The sequence below is a fragment of the Primulina eburnea genome, chromosome 10, assembly GCF_022965805.1.
Source record: "Primulina eburnea isolate SZY01 chromosome 10, ASM2296580v1, whole genome shotgun sequence".
Classification (NCBI taxonomy): domain Eukaryota; kingdom Viridiplantae; phylum Streptophyta; class Magnoliopsida; order Lamiales; family Gesneriaceae; genus Primulina; species Primulina eburnea.
In genome coordinates, this window is record NC_133110.1 from 5083346 (window position 1) to 5099969 (window position 16624).

Consider the following 16624-nt stretch of genomic DNA (forward strand, 5'->3'; position numbering starts at 1 on the left):
CGTAGGCCCTTAACCCAAATAACAAAAAATTATTGACTACGCTGCTGTACACACAAACCCTCCCTCGGCCCCATAAATAGCAAATGGCGTGAAAAAATTTTCGCACGCAGACACACACCTACACTGAGTGAGAGAGAGTGCAATCTTCCGACAGGCTCGGGCGAATCGCCGGCCATCAGATCGATCTGTATTTGGGTCCCACCATTTTTAGCCTAGAATCCCTCTTTTTTCGCTATAAAAAGTTTGAAACCCATCCTATTTTATAATTGCTTATGCACGTATGCCTTTATATGTATGCGTGGGACATGGGGTCTCTGGATTTTAAACGGGTCAGAGTTTGTGAAAATGACGGCGTTTTAACTATATTCACGGGTAATAATTAGGAATTTGTGGGAATGTTCTGATGCCTGTTTGTGTGAATTCTTGGGGGGGATCGAGAGTGGACTGAAATCTAGAGCTTGGCGAAGGGTTCATTTTGTGGGTTTTTCTTAGAGGTTACATGGGCGATTTCAATTACTGACCTGTTTCTATTGTTGAGGGTTCGTAAAGCTTGTCAATGCTTGCTTGCAGGTGGGGTCTGAATTTCTTGTAGCAAAGACGACTCTTGACTCCACCATAGCTTCAATTGTGTGCGGTGTTTTTTTTGTTCACTTTGATTTTGCTTTTTTTTTTTTGGGTGTTTGGGGTTGTGTTAAATATATTTCATGCAATCTGGCGGTGGGCCCCAGCAAGGCAGCGGCGGACATGGTCGGAGCACTGCCCCTTCGGCATCTGCTTCGCCATCCTCGTCTTCATCTGCGGCATTTGATCACCAGCAACAGCAGCAGCAAAGACAGGTAGGAATTCATAAGTGATTTTTTTTCTTAGCGTTGAGAATTAAGTTTTTTGGATTTTTGTTTCATCATTACTAGTTTTTTTCTTCTTTCTTTTTGTGTTGATGCAAAATTTACGTGTAGCATCAGCAATTATCAGGGTAATTTATTAAATCTGTGAAGGTAAGCAGTGTTAGGACTCAGTTATTCAGATATATTGACTATTTTTATCCAATCACAAAGATTCAAATTTGGTGAATTTTTATCCATTATTCAAGTATAATTCTGTTTTGCAGCTTTTAATTAATAAATATGACTGTTTTGATTTTGCACTTGCATTTTTTCCTTCGCCCACTGTTTTACTCGTTTCCATGTACCTGCATTATCACATTTGTATAATGTGATGTGATTGAGACAGTGATTAGTAAGCGCATTGTTAACTTCTAAATATGCCGGGTTTTTAATGTGTTGTGGTTCCTCTCAGTTGACCTTTTCACCCATTGCTGTTTATCAACCTTTTTCACAGATGATTCATGGCACAAAGATGACAAAGATATATGTGATTTGATTTTGGAGTGAAATTAATTACTGAAAAAAATATGAAAAATTTCTGGATCTTTGCGTGACTTTTTCTTAGGATAAACTCAGGGTGGTTGATTTGTCCATCCTTTCATCTTAGAATATATTTGCTGTTTCACGTGTTTTTGACTTACAAAAGTGGCACCCAGTTGTTGCCGCTTGCTCTATATTTTTTTCTGCTCTCATCAATTTGTTATTTCTTTCATGCATTTGGTTTGGTCAGAGTTCTGAATTACCACATAGCTGTTCCTTGGGGATTATTTTTTCCAGTAATTTTTATTTCTTCTGAGTCGTGTACTAATGTCCCTGAAAACAAAGTTTAGCCCTTTGGAAGTGGAAGAAGGTAGAGGTAAAAGGCATGTTGAAATATTGGAATTCTAGAGTCTCTGGAGTTCTAGACTTTTTATTCTACGATTTAAGTGTTTCCTTGGTGTAATTGATTTGCCTCACAAACATTTGAGCCAAATGATATCTAGTTCGTTTTCTATCAATGTCTTAACCTTTAAATGCAAGTCACTGCATTGCAATTTTCCATTTACTCCCTCTGTTCCAAATAGAAAGGCCACATTTCTTTTTTCATCCTTCTCAAATATACAGTCAATTTCCAATATTTAGAATTATTTTGTCTATTCTTCACCAATCTACTTCCATCAATAATACATTAACTACTTCCAACATTTTTTTTGTTCAAACATTTATTAAATAAAAGGTAAAATGGGGAATTTCTGTTTGAAATTTACTTTTCCAATAACTTTCTTAATCCGTGAGAAAACACACACAAACCTAAATATATGGGACGAGAGGAATAATTTTTTTTATATTTGTTTGTGCGATAAATTATTATGCCTTTCAGAACTGCAATTTCATGCGGAAGATGTGGAAGAAACGTCAATTTTGGTTAGATGGATGCTGAGATGTATTGATATTAATTCATTGGTAGCAGTTGAAAAGGTGAATGGATCTTTTGCGCTGCCTTGCTTAGCTAAGATGTTTGCAATTTTATTTTGTGTGATTGCATATGCGTTGGTTTTTGACTGGTTGGATTGTAGCTTCTCTTCTATCAAATTATTTCCTGATAAATGATTGAGCTGTAATTACTGCCTTTTATATACTTCTTACTGAAACCAAGTGTATAGTACTCACTCCTTTCTCCTTTCTGAATACGATTCTCAGGCATTGCAGCAACAATTTCTGAGGAGGACCGAAGGGAATAATGCTCTTTTAGCCTACCAAGCTGGCAATATTCATGGGGCCCTTGCTGGAGCAAATGTTATGGCATCCGGATCCATGCAATTTCCTCAGCAATCCAGGAAGCAAATTGATCTGGGTCAACAGCATACCCCTCCTAATATTCAAGACCAGGGTCACAATAGGATTCAAGGTGCTGAACAACAGATGTTGAATCCTTTTCAACATGCTTACTTGCAACATGCTTTTCAGGCTGCACAACATAAATCAACCTTAGGGATGCAATCCCAGCAGCAGATAAAACCAGGGATATCTGGTCCTCTTGTTAAAGATCAAGATATGCGGATGACAAATATGATCCAAGTTGGGAATCCGTCTCAGGCATCCAACTCCAAAAAATCATCTGAGCAGGTCGTTCATGGTGAGAAACCGGCGGATCATAATCAGCGGCCCATATCAAGCGAACCAAGATCTAGTTATCCTGCACGTCTTGGTCAAACAATGTCATCAGCGTCAATGCTGGGGCCTCAGACCCAGCAAAATATCATGAACATGACCAACAATCCCATGGCTATGGCTGCACAAATGCAGGCCTTGCAATCTTTGGCACTCGAGCACAATATTGACCTGTCTAATCCTGCAAATGCAAATGTTATCGCTCAACTAATTCCACTAATGCAATCCAGAATGGTTGCTCAACAAAAAGTGAATGAAGGCAATATCAATATACAGTCTGCATCTTTTCCAAAACCTAACAGTACCTCGATGCAGGTTGCGCGTGAAAGTTCACCCCATGCTAATTCCTCAAGTGATGTATCTGGGCAGTCTGGATCTTCAAAAGTTAGGCAGGTTTTGCCTAGTAGTATAGGTGTGACTTCTAGTGCTGCTCTGGTTGAAAATTCTAGCAACCTATCTCTGCAGCAGTTCACTGCGCATGTTAAAGATAACCAACTGACCCCTAGACAACCAAATATTACTGGAAGTGGAATGCCCCCTTCGCATCCCATGCAATCACCTGGGAATTCAAGCCAAGGAGTTGAAAGTTTAATGCTTGCAAAAGCTTCATCCATTTCAGAAGCTTCTCAGTCCCAGTATGCCAGAAAAGCTAATCAATCTCCCCAACAATCTGTAACTCCATCTGGTGATGGGGAGGTGGGTAATTTGTCAACACCTGCTGGTGGACCATTTCCCCAGATACGACAATCACATGTTGGCTTTACAAAGCAGCAACTGCACGTACTTAAAGCACAAATACTTGCATTTAGGCGTCTAAAGGTTAGGGAGTTTGAGCCTACCCACTGTAGGATTTTGCAATACTTGCTATTTTCTTTTCTCTTATTTTTATGTTGAATTTTTTTTAACATGACAACATAACATTCCACTGTTCTTTTTCCTTTGCCCTGCAGAAAGGAGATTCAACTCTGCCACGTGAATTGCTCCAAGCTATTTCCCCTCCAACACTTGATTTAAAGATACCACAGGTATTTCCCCCTCCTGGGACTGCTAGTAAGGATAGGTCAACTGGAGAGTGTGTAGATGAGCATGCAAAGTCTATGGAGTCAACTGAAAAAATGCCTCAGGTGGTGACTTTGGCCGCTGGAGCAGGTAAAGTGAAGGAGGAAGTTTTTAGAGATGGCAAGGCAACTTCTTTGGCTGCTAATATGCAAAGCACTACGTCTGAAACAAAGGGATCAAGATTTGTGGTTCCTCATGGGAAAGAAGAGTATCAGAATGAAGGATCTTCTGGTAAACTGGAACATGGGACTGATCCAGGAATGCAGATACCTCCTATTAGGAGTGATGTTACTGCAGATAGGGGTAAAGCAGTTGCTTCGCAGCCAGTTGTTTCAGAAACAATTCAAGTTAAGAAACCTGTTCAAGCAAGCAACACAACTCAATCTAAGGATACAGGTTCAACTAGAAAGTATCACGGGCCTTTGTTTGATTTCCCAGTGTTTACTAGGAAACACGACACACTTGGGCCATCTATGATTAACAATAACAATAACCTGTTTCTGGCTTATGATATTAAAGATCTTTTCTCCGAGGAAGGTGGAGAGATTTGGAAAAGCAGAAGGGCAGAAAAAATAGGAAAGATTGAAAAATTACTAGCTCTAAACTTTGAGAGGAAGAAGTTTAAACCTGATCTTGTCATACGACTACAAATTGAATCAAAAAAACTTCAGCTTGTAGATCTTCAGACACGGTTGAGGGATGAGATTAAGCAACAACAAATAGAGATAATGGCGATGCCTGATAGACCATATCGGAAATTTGTTAGACTTTGTGAGCGTCAACGGCAAGAGCTGAACAGGCAATCTCAGGCTAGTCAGAAGGCAGTTAGAGAGAAGCAACTGAAATCCATATTTCAGTGGCGCAAGAAGCTTCTTGAGGCCCACTGGATCATCCGTGATGCTCGAATTGCTCGCAATAGAGGAGTTCACAAGTATCATGAAAAAATGCTACGGGAGTTTTCTAAGAGGAAAGATGATGGCCGTGATAAAAGGATGGAAGCACTGAAAAATAATGACGTGGAAAGATATCGGGAGATGTTGTTGGAACAACAAACTAACATTAACGGCGAGGCTGCAGAAAGATATGCTGTTTTGTCGTCATTTCTGACTCAGACTGAAGAGTATCTTCACAAATTAGGAAGTAAAATTACAGCGGCTAAAAATCTTCAGGAGGTTGAGGAGTCAGGCAATTCTGCCGCTGCCGCTGCACGTGCACAGGTAATATATATATATATATATATATATATATATATATATATATATATATATATATATATATATATATCTCACGCGCACACACACACCCCCTTGCATGTGCATATGCCTCATACACATGCCCAGTAGCACACAGGTCACGGAACACATTAACTAACCTTTGTTTCTGAAGGATGTGTCGAATCCTTGGTACTGCTTTTGGCTAGGTATTATGCTGTTCAAGTATATGAAGCTCTTGTCAAATTGTCTTTCTTGAATAAACGATATAAGAAAGATTTTTTGCTCAAGAATTGGTGCTTTTACTAGTAGTACCTATGAGTAGTGAGTTGAGTGCTGAGAACACACAATGTTGCCATCTGAATTTTGAAATAATCAATTAAATGACCTTTTCAGTTCTTATATTTCAATGAGAAGTATACTCATTTTTGTGCTTGTGCTATTTTGTTTAAAAATTAATGCTGCCATGGTCTGTTCGGATGCTTGATGTGCTTATTTTGACATTTTTTTTATTACCAAAGGCATGGATTTGAGAGGATAAATCCTTCTATCTGGTCCCATTTCCATTTTCGAACACCGTGTTCCTTGTCGAATATCAAAGATGCTTCGAAATAATAATGATTTTGAGTGTTTAGTCCAGATTCGTTGGTCTGGTGAAATTCTTGTGTAGTTAAAGGAGAAGAAGGATAGGCTGAGAAGTGCCGATTTTATTAGGTTAAAAAATAAAGCATACAGTTTACTTATTATGGAGTTCTATCTTCCTAATTTAATATTCAAACATTCAACGGAGTGTATTCTAAAACCTGTCATGCATGAAGAAAATTGGCTCGTCAATGCTGGCATTCTTTCATTCGAATCATGCAAGTTGTCATTGATATTTCTTGTATAAAGGTTAATTGAACTTTGGTTTTCAGTAGAAAAAATCTGAGGTCGTATGCCTGCATGAATTGTCTAATTATTAGTCTTTTTCTTTTTTTAATTAATACTCTTATATACTAAATTTATTGTTATGCTGAATTTACTGACTTATCAATTGAGTTAACTTTTGCCTTTTTTTTTGAAAATGTTATACTTCTGTTTTTGTCATTATGCCTTTTTCTGGACTGAAGGGTCTCTCTGAAGAAGAAGTAAGAGCTGCTGCTGCCTGTGCTAGAGAAGAAGTGTTGGTAAGAAATCGATTTACCGAGATGAATACACCAAAAGAAAATACATCCGTTAACAAGTAAGGATTTGCTAGCTTTTTATATGCATATTATATTGTTTCATCTAATATAATCCCACATAATGATGAATAATTAAGCTAAGATAACATTAATCATACAGTAGTTATTCTTCATTGTAATGCCTTGAGGCTATTGTTTTCTATCAGGTATTACAATCTTGCGCATGCTGTGAATGAAAGGGTCAATAGGCAGCCCTCAATGTTACGTGCTGGAACATTACGTGACTATCAGCTTGTTAGTTACCTTTTCTTAATCGTATAATCCATCGATGGGATTTGACTGTTCACTTTTAAGCCGGTATTGGGAAGTGATCTGTTTTTTCTTCTCAAACTCATATATGCAGGTCGGTTTGCAGTGGATGTTATCTTTATACAACAACAAATTAAATGGAATCTTGGCTGATGAGATGGGTCTTGGGAAGACTGTTCAGGTGAGTTACTTTAATGTTTGTTGGTTTAAAAGATTTGGTGCTAGTGGTAGTGCCTTCAAGAGAAGGTGACATTTGTTTTGCACATAACTTCTCGCGTGATTGTTTGAGCAATTGTATTCTTTTTCCCTCATTATTTAGTAAGCAGGCATCCAATTCATTTGTATTTTTGCTTACACAGGTCATGTCCTTGATTGCATATTTAATGGAGTTTAAAGGAAACTATGGTCCACATCTAATCATTGTTCCTAATGCTGTTCTGGTGAACTGGAAGGTCGTATTGCTTTTGATATTCCATTTAAATGCTTATGAGTAGTTTTCCTCGACATGCCTAATTTAGTTATAATTCCAGAGTGAATTCCACAATTGGCTTCCAACTGTCTCCTGCATATTTTATGTTGGAGGAAAAGAGCAAAGGGCAAAATTGTTTTCTCAAGTAAGGCTACGATTGTATGTTCTTTTTGAATTAGCTTTGATTGTATGCCTTCTGTTTGATCGACTTCCATTTGTTTATCTGCTATGTAGGAAGTCCTAGCCTTGAAGTTTAACGTCCTCGTGACAACCTATGAGTTCATTATGTATGATCGGTCAAAACTTTCAAAAGTTGATTGGAAGTATATTATAATTGATGAAGCACAACGAATGAAGGACAGAGAGTCAGTGCTAGCTCGTGATCTTGATAGATATCGCTGCCAAAGGCGCTTGCTTCTCACTGGAACACCGTTGCAGGTTTACTTCTTCATTTATGGAGTTTACCTTTTTGTGGACAAGAATGAAGTATTTTGAATTTAATATCACTATTAGTGAACAACCTTGCTGAATTTGAAACATTTGTTTGGATGACCTTCTGAAGATTAGAGCTTGATTTCTTCCTTACATTTGTTGACTGTGGAATGACATTCATGATTGTTTCCGATCTTGGTGCTATACATATTTAGAATGCCCTGTCCAATGTCTGACTGAATGGACTGTTTGATTTTAATGTTCTCAAAATAATGTTTTTAAGGCATTCACCACTTAGTCTGACAATGATTTCTTGCTTTTTTTCCCTATCTTTAAGAACTGTTGTTATATCTTCTCAATCTCCATGTCAATGTTTATAGACGAACTAGTCATCATTTTGAGATGGATGGGGTTTCAAGAAGTTTTATTAGTTCATCGATCTTTCATAACTACTGAGAACTTCAAGTTACAGGACAAAGTGTTTTCTTTGCACTAAAAATTCCAATATAGCCAATCCTAGTTATCTTCAATTATATTCCAGTATCGAGGCTGTCAAGCACACAGACCAATATATGAACCTTGTTAACACCTTACAGAAGTGATGTGGATTGCATCCCCCTGGAATGAGGATGAATATATTTGGGTTGTACTTCTTTTCCTCATTTTTACCTTTTTAGATTGAAGTTCCATGTGTTATGTTTTCTTCCCTCTGTATGCAGAATGATCTTAAAGAACTATGGTCCCTTTTAAACCTATTGCTCCCAGAAGTATTTGATAATAGAAAAGCTTTTCATGATTGGTTTTCACAACCATTTCAAAAAGAAGGTCCCACACACAATGCTGAGGATGACTGGCTTGAGACTGAGAAGAAGGTGATAGTTATCCATAGACTTCATCAAATTTTAGAGCCATTTATGCTTAGGCGTCGTGTTGAAGATGTGGAAGGATCACTGCCTCCCAAGGTATTCCCTTTTAATAATCTCAGTATTTTGGGGCACTGATTTTTACTGATTGTAATTTGAAAAATGCAGGTTTCGATTGTCCTGAAATGCAGAATGTCTTCCATTCAGAGTGTCATATATGACTGGATCAAATCTACTGGTACTCTTAGAGTTGACCCAGAAGATGAAAAGCTCAAGGTTCAGAAGAATCCAAATTATCAGCCAAAAGTTTACAAAACCTTAAATAACAGATGCATGGAGCTAAGGAAATCATGCAATCATCCTTTGCTCAACTATCCATATTTTTCTGATTTTTCGAAGGATTTTCTTGTGAGATCATGCGGGAAATTGTGGGTTCTGGATAGAGTGTTAATTAAGCTTCATCGAACTGGACACAGGGTACTGCTATTTAGCACCATGACTAAACTGCTCGACATAATGGAGGAATACTTGCAATGGAGAAGGCTTGTTTTCAGACGAATCGATGGGACAACTAGTTTGGAAGATCGTGAGAGTGCTATTATGGACTTCAACAGACCTGATACTGATTGTTTTATATTCTTGCTCAGCATTCGTGCTGCTGGACGAGGTTTGAATCTTCAATCTGCTGACACTGTCATCATATATGATCCTGATCCAAACCCAAAAAATGAGGAACAGGCTGTCGCTCGAGCACACCGAATAGGGCAGACTAGGGAGGTAAAAGTCATTTATATGGAAGCTGTGGTTGGCAAAATATCAAGCTGTCAGAAAGAAGATGAGATCAGGAGTGGAGGTGCAGTTGATTCGGATGATGACCTTGCTGGGAAGGATCGGTATATGGGTTCCATTGAGAGCCTCATTCGGAATAACATCCAACAATATAAGATTGACATGGCTGATGAAGTTATAAATGCTGGTCGTTTTGACCAAAGGACAACACATGAAGAGAGACGCCTGACCTTAGAAACCTTGTTGCATGATGAAGAGAGATACCAAGACACTGTACATGATGTTCCTTCTCTTCATGAAGTTAACCGGATGATTGCCAGATCAGAAGCAGAAGTAGGGCTCTTTGATCAAATGGATGAGGAACTTGACTGGGCGGCAGATATGACACAGTATGATCAAGTTCCAAAGTGGCTTCGTGCAAGCACTAAAGAGGTAAATACCGCAATTGCTAATTTATCCAAGAAGTCATCAAAGAATGTCTTCTATGGAGGAAGTACAGGCTTAGATTCCAGTGACGTGGTTCATGAGACCGAGAGAAAGAGGGGGCGTCCCAAGAGGAAAGTTCCTATTTACACTGAATTGGATGACGAAGAAGAATTTTCTGAAGCTAGTTCGGAGGATAGGAATGGATATTCTGTACAAGAAGTAGGAGAAATTGGGGATTTTGAAGATGATGAGTCTACTGGGGTTCCACGACTTAATAACGAGCAGTCAGAAGAAGATAGTCCTGTTTCTGCTGATGGATACCAACCCCAAAGAGCTTTGGAAAGCATCAGAAACAACCACATACTTGATGAAGCAGGTTCATCTGGATCTTCTTCACACAGTCAAAGGTTATTAAGGATGGTTTCTCCGTCTGTGTCTTCTCAGAAATTTGGATCACTTTCTGCCTTAGATGACAGGTCCAACTCCCGTTCGAAGAAATCGGTATGTCGTATTACATGCTTACGGGTCTCAATGCTATATTCTTGACTCGGTAGTTTTCTGACGTGCTTTTATTTCTACCAGGTAGATGAATTAGAAGAAGGGGAAATTGCTGCATCTGGTGATTCTCATATTGACCACCAGCAATCTGGTAGCTGGATACAAGATCGTGATGAAGGTGAAGATGAACAGGTCTTGCAGCCCAAAATTAAACGAAAGCGAAGTATTCGGTATCGTCCAAGGCCTGCAGATAGATTAGGAGAGAAATATATTAAGAAGTCATCCCTTCGCCATGTGGATCATGCTCAATTGCAATTTCAGGTGGAACGTAAATATGCATTTCAGGCAAGAGGCGAACATTCACATAATGTTGGAGAACCTAATTCATTGAAAAGTGACAAAAATGATTTATCCATCAAGAACAGGCGTAGTTTACCCTCGAGGAAAATATCTAATATAGCTAAATTGCATGGTTCTATGAAATCTGGTGCGGAACAGCCAAGGGATTATATTGCAGAACAGCCAAGGGAAAACTGGGACAATAAAGTTATGAAAAGGTCTACTGGTAGCGGACATAAAATGTCCGCGGTCATCCAGAGAAAGGTATAGAGCTCCATTATTTTTATAGACGTGGTTGGTATTTTTACAAATTTGAAGTCAAATATGACAACCTAATCTTCATTATAATCTTCATTCTTGTGTTGTTCAAGTAAGGTTTTCCATATTTCTGTTTCGCAGTGCAAGAATGTCATCAGTAAGCTCCAGAGAAGAATAGATAAAGAAGGTCATCAAATTATACCCTTGCTAACTGAACTTTGGAAAAGAATTGAGAATTCCAATCCTGTGGGTGGTGGGGCAGGGAATAACCTTTTGGACTTCAGAAGGATCGATCTTCGTGTAGACAAATCTGAGTACAGTGGTGTCATGGAGCTTGTATCTGATGTGCAACTTGTGTTGAAGTGTGGTTTGCAGTATTATGGATTCTCTTATGAGGTAGTACTTGATTCTATCTGCAGGCAAACTTCTGTTTCTTCCTTTTCTTTTTGTTATCTACTCCTTGTTCTGTCCAAACTTACTTTTTGTCCTGCAACTGTATTAACCATCACAAGCAAGTGTAGTGAGGCTATGAGATTACAAATCTCTAGTCCAAGCCTTGCCTTTTGTCAGTGGCCTGGTTCTCTTGTTCTCATTCACGTTTTGAATTATCGTTGCTCATTATGTATAAAGCCGTAATATACTGTTATGATGTTGGATAAGTAGAATTTTTCTCCCCCTCCAAGAATTTCAAAACCGGAACATCTCACAGGAGCAAGTGGACATTGGATTTGCTTTTTATCCTTGGGGATAATACTTTGGCCTATGAATTTGTCAAACCGAACACTCCAAATTTAGAACCTTTTAACTCACCAGAGTTGCTTATGTGGTCTTAGTAGTTCCACTGAGTTTAACTCATTCCACCCTGTGACAAGGTGGATACAAGCATCTTCCGAGGAATTTTTGGGAACTTTTCATCTCTTTTGAGCAATTTAACTTATGGAGTGCAACTCAACCTGTCTATATTATTGACAGAATGGATGGATGGCTACATATTAACTTTTTTTTCTACATTTTTCTGTTTGAACTAAATAAACTGATGATCCAATGCAATAGGTGAGGTCAGAAGCGAAGAAAGTACATGATCTCTTCTTTGATATCTTGAAGATAGCATTTCCAGACACCGATTTTCGAGAAGCCAAAAATTCTATGTCTTTTTCTGGTCCAGTTTCTACACCAGCCAGTGCTTCAAGACAGATGCTTGCTAGTCAGGCCAAGCGCCAGAAATTAGTGAAAGATGTGGATTCTGATAATAGTCATTTTCAAAAGCCACAGACTCGAGCTGCCAACCTTCCTGTGGAGGACACCAAGACTAGGAGTTATATGACACAAAAGGAGCTTCGGCTTGGAAGTAGCAGTAGCCGTGAGCTTAGCCAACAGGATAATGCACACCCATTTACTCATCCTGGGGACTTTGTTATCTGCAAAAAGAAGAGGAAAGACAGGGAAAAATCAGCAGTGAAGGCAGGGAATAGGTTAGCAGGTCCTCTGTCACCTACTGGCCTTGGCCTTAATATTAGAAGTCCAAGCTCGTTTTCTGGCAACAAAGATATGGGATTGATGCAGCAAATTGGTGCACAACAAAGTCGGGCTGCCCTTTCTCCTCAACAAGGGAATAGTGGTGGTAGTGCTGTTGGTTGGGCGAATCCTGTAAAGAGAATGAGAACGGATGCTGGAAAGAGGCGCCCAAGCCATTTATGATGTTGGAAAGAGGCGCCTTAGCCTTTCACGACTTTGAGAATTGCATTATGCGATGATTGCAATTGTTGTCTTTTAAACAAAGAGAAAGATGGTTAACGATATGATATGTAATTGACCTGCCATTTACATCTACCATGAATGATGGAAAGATAGTTAATGTAATTGTGCTGCTAATGATGGATGATACCTGTATATTGTGCCCCCCTTGCTTGGCATTTGGTAGCTCATTGCTCATCCAATTTAGAGGAGTTCTTCGTGAAAAAATGTAGTTTAGATCATTGGGCACATATTACGTCATTGCTGATTTTCAAGAATATGGTTAAACTTTCTTGTATTTTAAGGTAATGAATTTAGATATTTGTAAGACTGTAAGGCGTACTCTTGTCACTTAGATTTATTCTAATAATGTGTCTACATGCATGAAGCTTGAGATAAATCAATTATTAAAGCATAAGACCCAAAGACAGAGATTGCCGTAAAGTTGGTTTAGTTATGTTGCATATTAATCAAGTTTAATCCTCGTATCAACGAAGGAATCCCAGAGAGAATGAATTTGCTTTTGTTAGAGAAGATCTAAACAAAATTATTAAAAAATGAGATAAAAGTTAGTTTCAGCTGGTTGTATGAATCTCTTCTTGATTGTATTATATTCATAATTAAAGTGACAACTCTTCCCGGCAATAATATGCACCCAGATAAATTAGATCACGAGAAGGGCAAGAAAAATTCACAACTCACCACTTTATAGCGGTTTATTCGACGAACATGTCGCACAGGGTCTAGAGAACTTGCACATTCATGTGTGTCAGCAGAAGGGCTAGCTAGTCGATGGCCGGAAGAGATGTTTTTGTATCCATATTTGTGATGTTCTATAAAACACGTGATTTGAATTGCAAACAAACTAGATAGCTTCATATATGTTTAACATTGTATTTCAATATGTTTATTTTGTTTTATTTATTACATTCAATGTGCATTCATGTAAGAAACACTGTATTTTGCTAGTATACATTAAAGGAATGTGTATATGCTGTATGAAGCGATTCAACTTTACTCAAATTATTTTGAAAAAACAAAAAAATAACCTTAGCTTGCCACCAACTATGCAAAGAGCCATGTACATGATTGCACAAAAACAATAAAGATTTGAGTTAGTTCTCTACCGAAAGCTAAGATTATCACACCTACAAACTCCATTAACGCATCAACTTTCCATCATAACTAAGCGAACGGTAGCAGTAGGAGTCCTCGGACTCGGTAGCCCCATATACGCGACTCTTGGAGAGAGTCGGACCTTTGGACTAGGCCGAGGTGATGGGATTGGCCCGTAGTTATTGAGAAACCCATTAGCCACCCGAGGTGAAAGGTGAACTTGTTCAAGTGCTCGGAATTGTAACTCTGCCGGGTATTCCCTAACACATCCAATACGCGGTCCTGCCCCAGTGCTCCATTTGCATGACATACGATTAGCCAAGCCATAAACCGGCTGATCTTTGTGATCGTTAATCGATATCTCTGGTTCCTTAGCTGGCACATCCTTGGTAGCTATATTAACATCCTCTAACTGGTCTAGACTTGAGTCAAGTCTTGACATCAATTCGTCTCTACTAGGAGGACGATCATCGTCTGTCGCACATCTCTGGTTTGAGAAACATAGATAACGGCATATATCAAAATGGAAGTTCAATTTGGATATTGAAGTTATACATCTTTTTAAAGTTTTTAAACGTTTCAAAAAATCACCTCCACGTTTGCGAGATCGACAGAATGGTCCTCAAGAAAGCTAATGAATTCCATGAAGTTCTCCTCTGTTGGGAGATAGTGGCCACTGTATGGCCAGATAGCCTAGTAAAATTTGACGAATTGTTAGTCGGTCCGAGAAACAACCCGAGAATGAGTTCATTGCAACATTAGTGCGTGTTTTTTGTTTTTACCTCAAGAACACCTCCATGAGCAACCAATCTTCCAGCAGCAGTGATGGCTCCACCAGCTAGGAAACTCGAGTGCTGGAATAGCCCTTTCTGCTTTTGCCCGACATACAAAGTTCTGGTCGTGCTAAGAACAAAAATCCATTTCGAGCCCACAACGGTGTTGACCAGGACACCACTTTGTCTGTACACAAGCTTCCCGTTTTCGACCACGACCTCATATGCTTTTCTCTCTTTCTGTTGCATACATTTGAGGTAAGCATGTTATAAAAATCACCAAGCAAATGCTATATATGTTGATGTAATATAAAAAATTCTAAGATGAAAAAGACTTACAGGTCCAAGATATTTGATGCATTGATGCTGTAAGTTGGTTCTTGAGCACTTTTCGAGATTTATTTCCTTCCCATCCCCGATATCCAACCTTCAAATACATGGTGTAACAAACAACATAAGTGGAAGCACGTACGGCATAACAGACTTTCTATCAAGGAAATATATAGTTTTGATGTATTTAACTATTTAAGGTTGGTTTAAAAGGTTTCAATGAGTGCGCACCAGTAAAAGAATGGTTGTGCACTTTCACTTTTGAACCAGATGTTATAATATATATGCAAATTGTGCCCGTATCGATGTCGTGGATCAATCTACAGAAAATCAAGCCAAGGAAAAAAAAAAAACAATGAGTTACAAGATCAAAAGCCTAGTTGAAAGTAAGAGATGTCCTCCTCCCTGCTTTTAAATGATTCTATAGATGCACATATCTGTATGTACTTGGTAAAATTAAAGATTTTGTCCCACAAGTTACAAAAAATTCAAAGCACATGAAAGGTTCCGGGGACCTACTGCTTCAAGCCAGTGCCTTAGAGCAAGTTTTTGAGCCTTTTCATGCTGACATAATCCCTTCCCCACCTGCAAGAAATCCAAAATTTAGATTGATCGATAAAAAAATACGGATACGAAACAAAATGGCTGTTGAAAATCGACCTTGGCAGCTCTGGTGCGCGCTCTTGCCCACCGTGAAACAGCAGTTTCTGGTTTCTCCTCGTCGAAGAACGACACCGAGCTCCGTTTAAGAGCTGTAAAATCCAAAGCCTTCCACCTAGAAACGTTCGTGACTACCGGTTAATTTAAGCGGAAATAATTCAAGAAAATGATCCCAACAAGTAACAAAAAAGAGCTAAATAACCGAACCATAGCTCCTCCACAACAACTGCACAATCTGCTAGGTTTCTTCGAGTCCGGTAGCTCTTGTAGACCTTTTGTAGTTTCACGGCAGCCGCGTCAAGCTCGCTAATGGGTCGTGGAGTAAACATGAAGGCGGGCTCGGGTAGAGAAGCAGCTGCGGAAACCAATTTACTCCCATAGCATACAGCATTTGCATTCGAGTCAGATCCTGAATTTCGGAAATCTTGGACTAGATCCTTGAACGAGAGTGTGGTCTCGAGTACTACTTTTATGGGCTCGTGATTTCGAAAACTAAATGAATTCTTCCTACTCATACTATTCACGCTTTTTGCTAGGCTGTCCGTTCTCAAAGTCATCGTGATCTGCAGGTATATCGAGTTCTCGGAGAAACAGATTAATAAAGATATTGCTGAGCAGAAAACTGCGTGCCGGACTGAAGATTTCCAGGTTCTCACCTGCATAATTTGTTGTGATTCTTGGTATCAGTAACAGGATAAAATAAAAAATGCATGTGTATATGTAAAAACTCGAAAACTTTAGTTCATGACATCGGAAAACATCTTAAAGTAAAATCCAAGAAACCCCATTGAATCTACAAAGAAATCAAAGCGCTTTTATTAATAAGTTTTTATCATCACCTACCAGAAATCTAACAGAAAGAAAGAATCAGCTAGCTTGTTGCAAGTTCTTTACTTTTCGATAATATTATATATATGTTTTGTTAATGAGAAAAATGTTATTTAAAAATGATCGCCACCATCCCGTTTATATATATACATACATACAAATATGTGTGCGCGTGTGTGTGCAGATCTTGAAAACTTTGAATACCTACAGCACGTGTAGACATGCATGGACAGTAATGTGGCGTTTGACCCTGAAAGTTTTTCTTGAAATGCATGGCATGGGAATGCACAAAAATGGTGATCGGTCTGGTTCAATGTTTTGTGCTGGTTTGA

The 16624-nt window shown here is 38.8% G+C and overlaps 2 protein-coding genes across 3 annotated transcripts; one reads left to right on the forward strand and one right to left on the reverse strand.

Annotated features, from left to right (window-relative positions):
• Positions 1 to 56: 56 nt before the first annotated feature.
• LOC140842716 (ATP-dependent helicase BRM-like) lies at positions 57 to 12712 on the forward strand. Of its 2 annotated transcripts, XM_073210812.1 has the most exons (15): positions 57 to 372; positions 571 to 836; positions 2565 to 3854; positions 3986 to 5311; positions 6415 to 6527; positions 6675 to 6762; positions 6872 to 6958; positions 7137 to 7229; positions 7308 to 7391; positions 7481 to 7684; positions 8398 to 8640; positions 8710 to 10257; positions 10339 to 10857; positions 10993 to 11247; positions 11905 to 12712. In XM_073210812.1, the coding sequence occupies exons 2-15, from the start codon at positions 705 to 707 to the stop codon at positions 12547 to 12549; spliced, it is 6627 nt and encodes a 2208-aa protein (XP_073066913.1). In that variant the 5' UTR covers positions 57 to 372; positions 571 to 704; the 3' UTR covers positions 12550 to 12712. The 2 variants fall into 2 exon arrangements, with proteins under 2 accessions (XP_073066913.1, XP_073066912.1); XM_073210811.1 differs by having other exon boundaries at positions 57 to 836.
• Positions 12713 to 13540: 828 nt separating this feature from the next.
• Positions 13541 to 16067, reverse strand: LOC140803602 (IQ domain-containing protein IQM1-like). Its single transcript, XM_073159506.1, has 8 exons — positions 15672 to 16067; positions 15465 to 15579; positions 15324 to 15389; positions 15036 to 15124; positions 14814 to 14901; positions 14484 to 14714; positions 14293 to 14394; positions 13541 to 14188 (listed from the first exon to the last, which is right to left on the reverse strand). The coding sequence occupies exons 1-8, from the start codon at positions 16019 to 16021 to the stop codon at positions 13754 to 13756; spliced, it is 1476 nt and encodes a 491-aa protein (XP_073015607.1). The 5' UTR covers positions 16022 to 16067; the 3' UTR covers positions 13541 to 13753.
• Between the last annotated feature and the right edge of the window lie 557 nt (positions 16068 to 16624).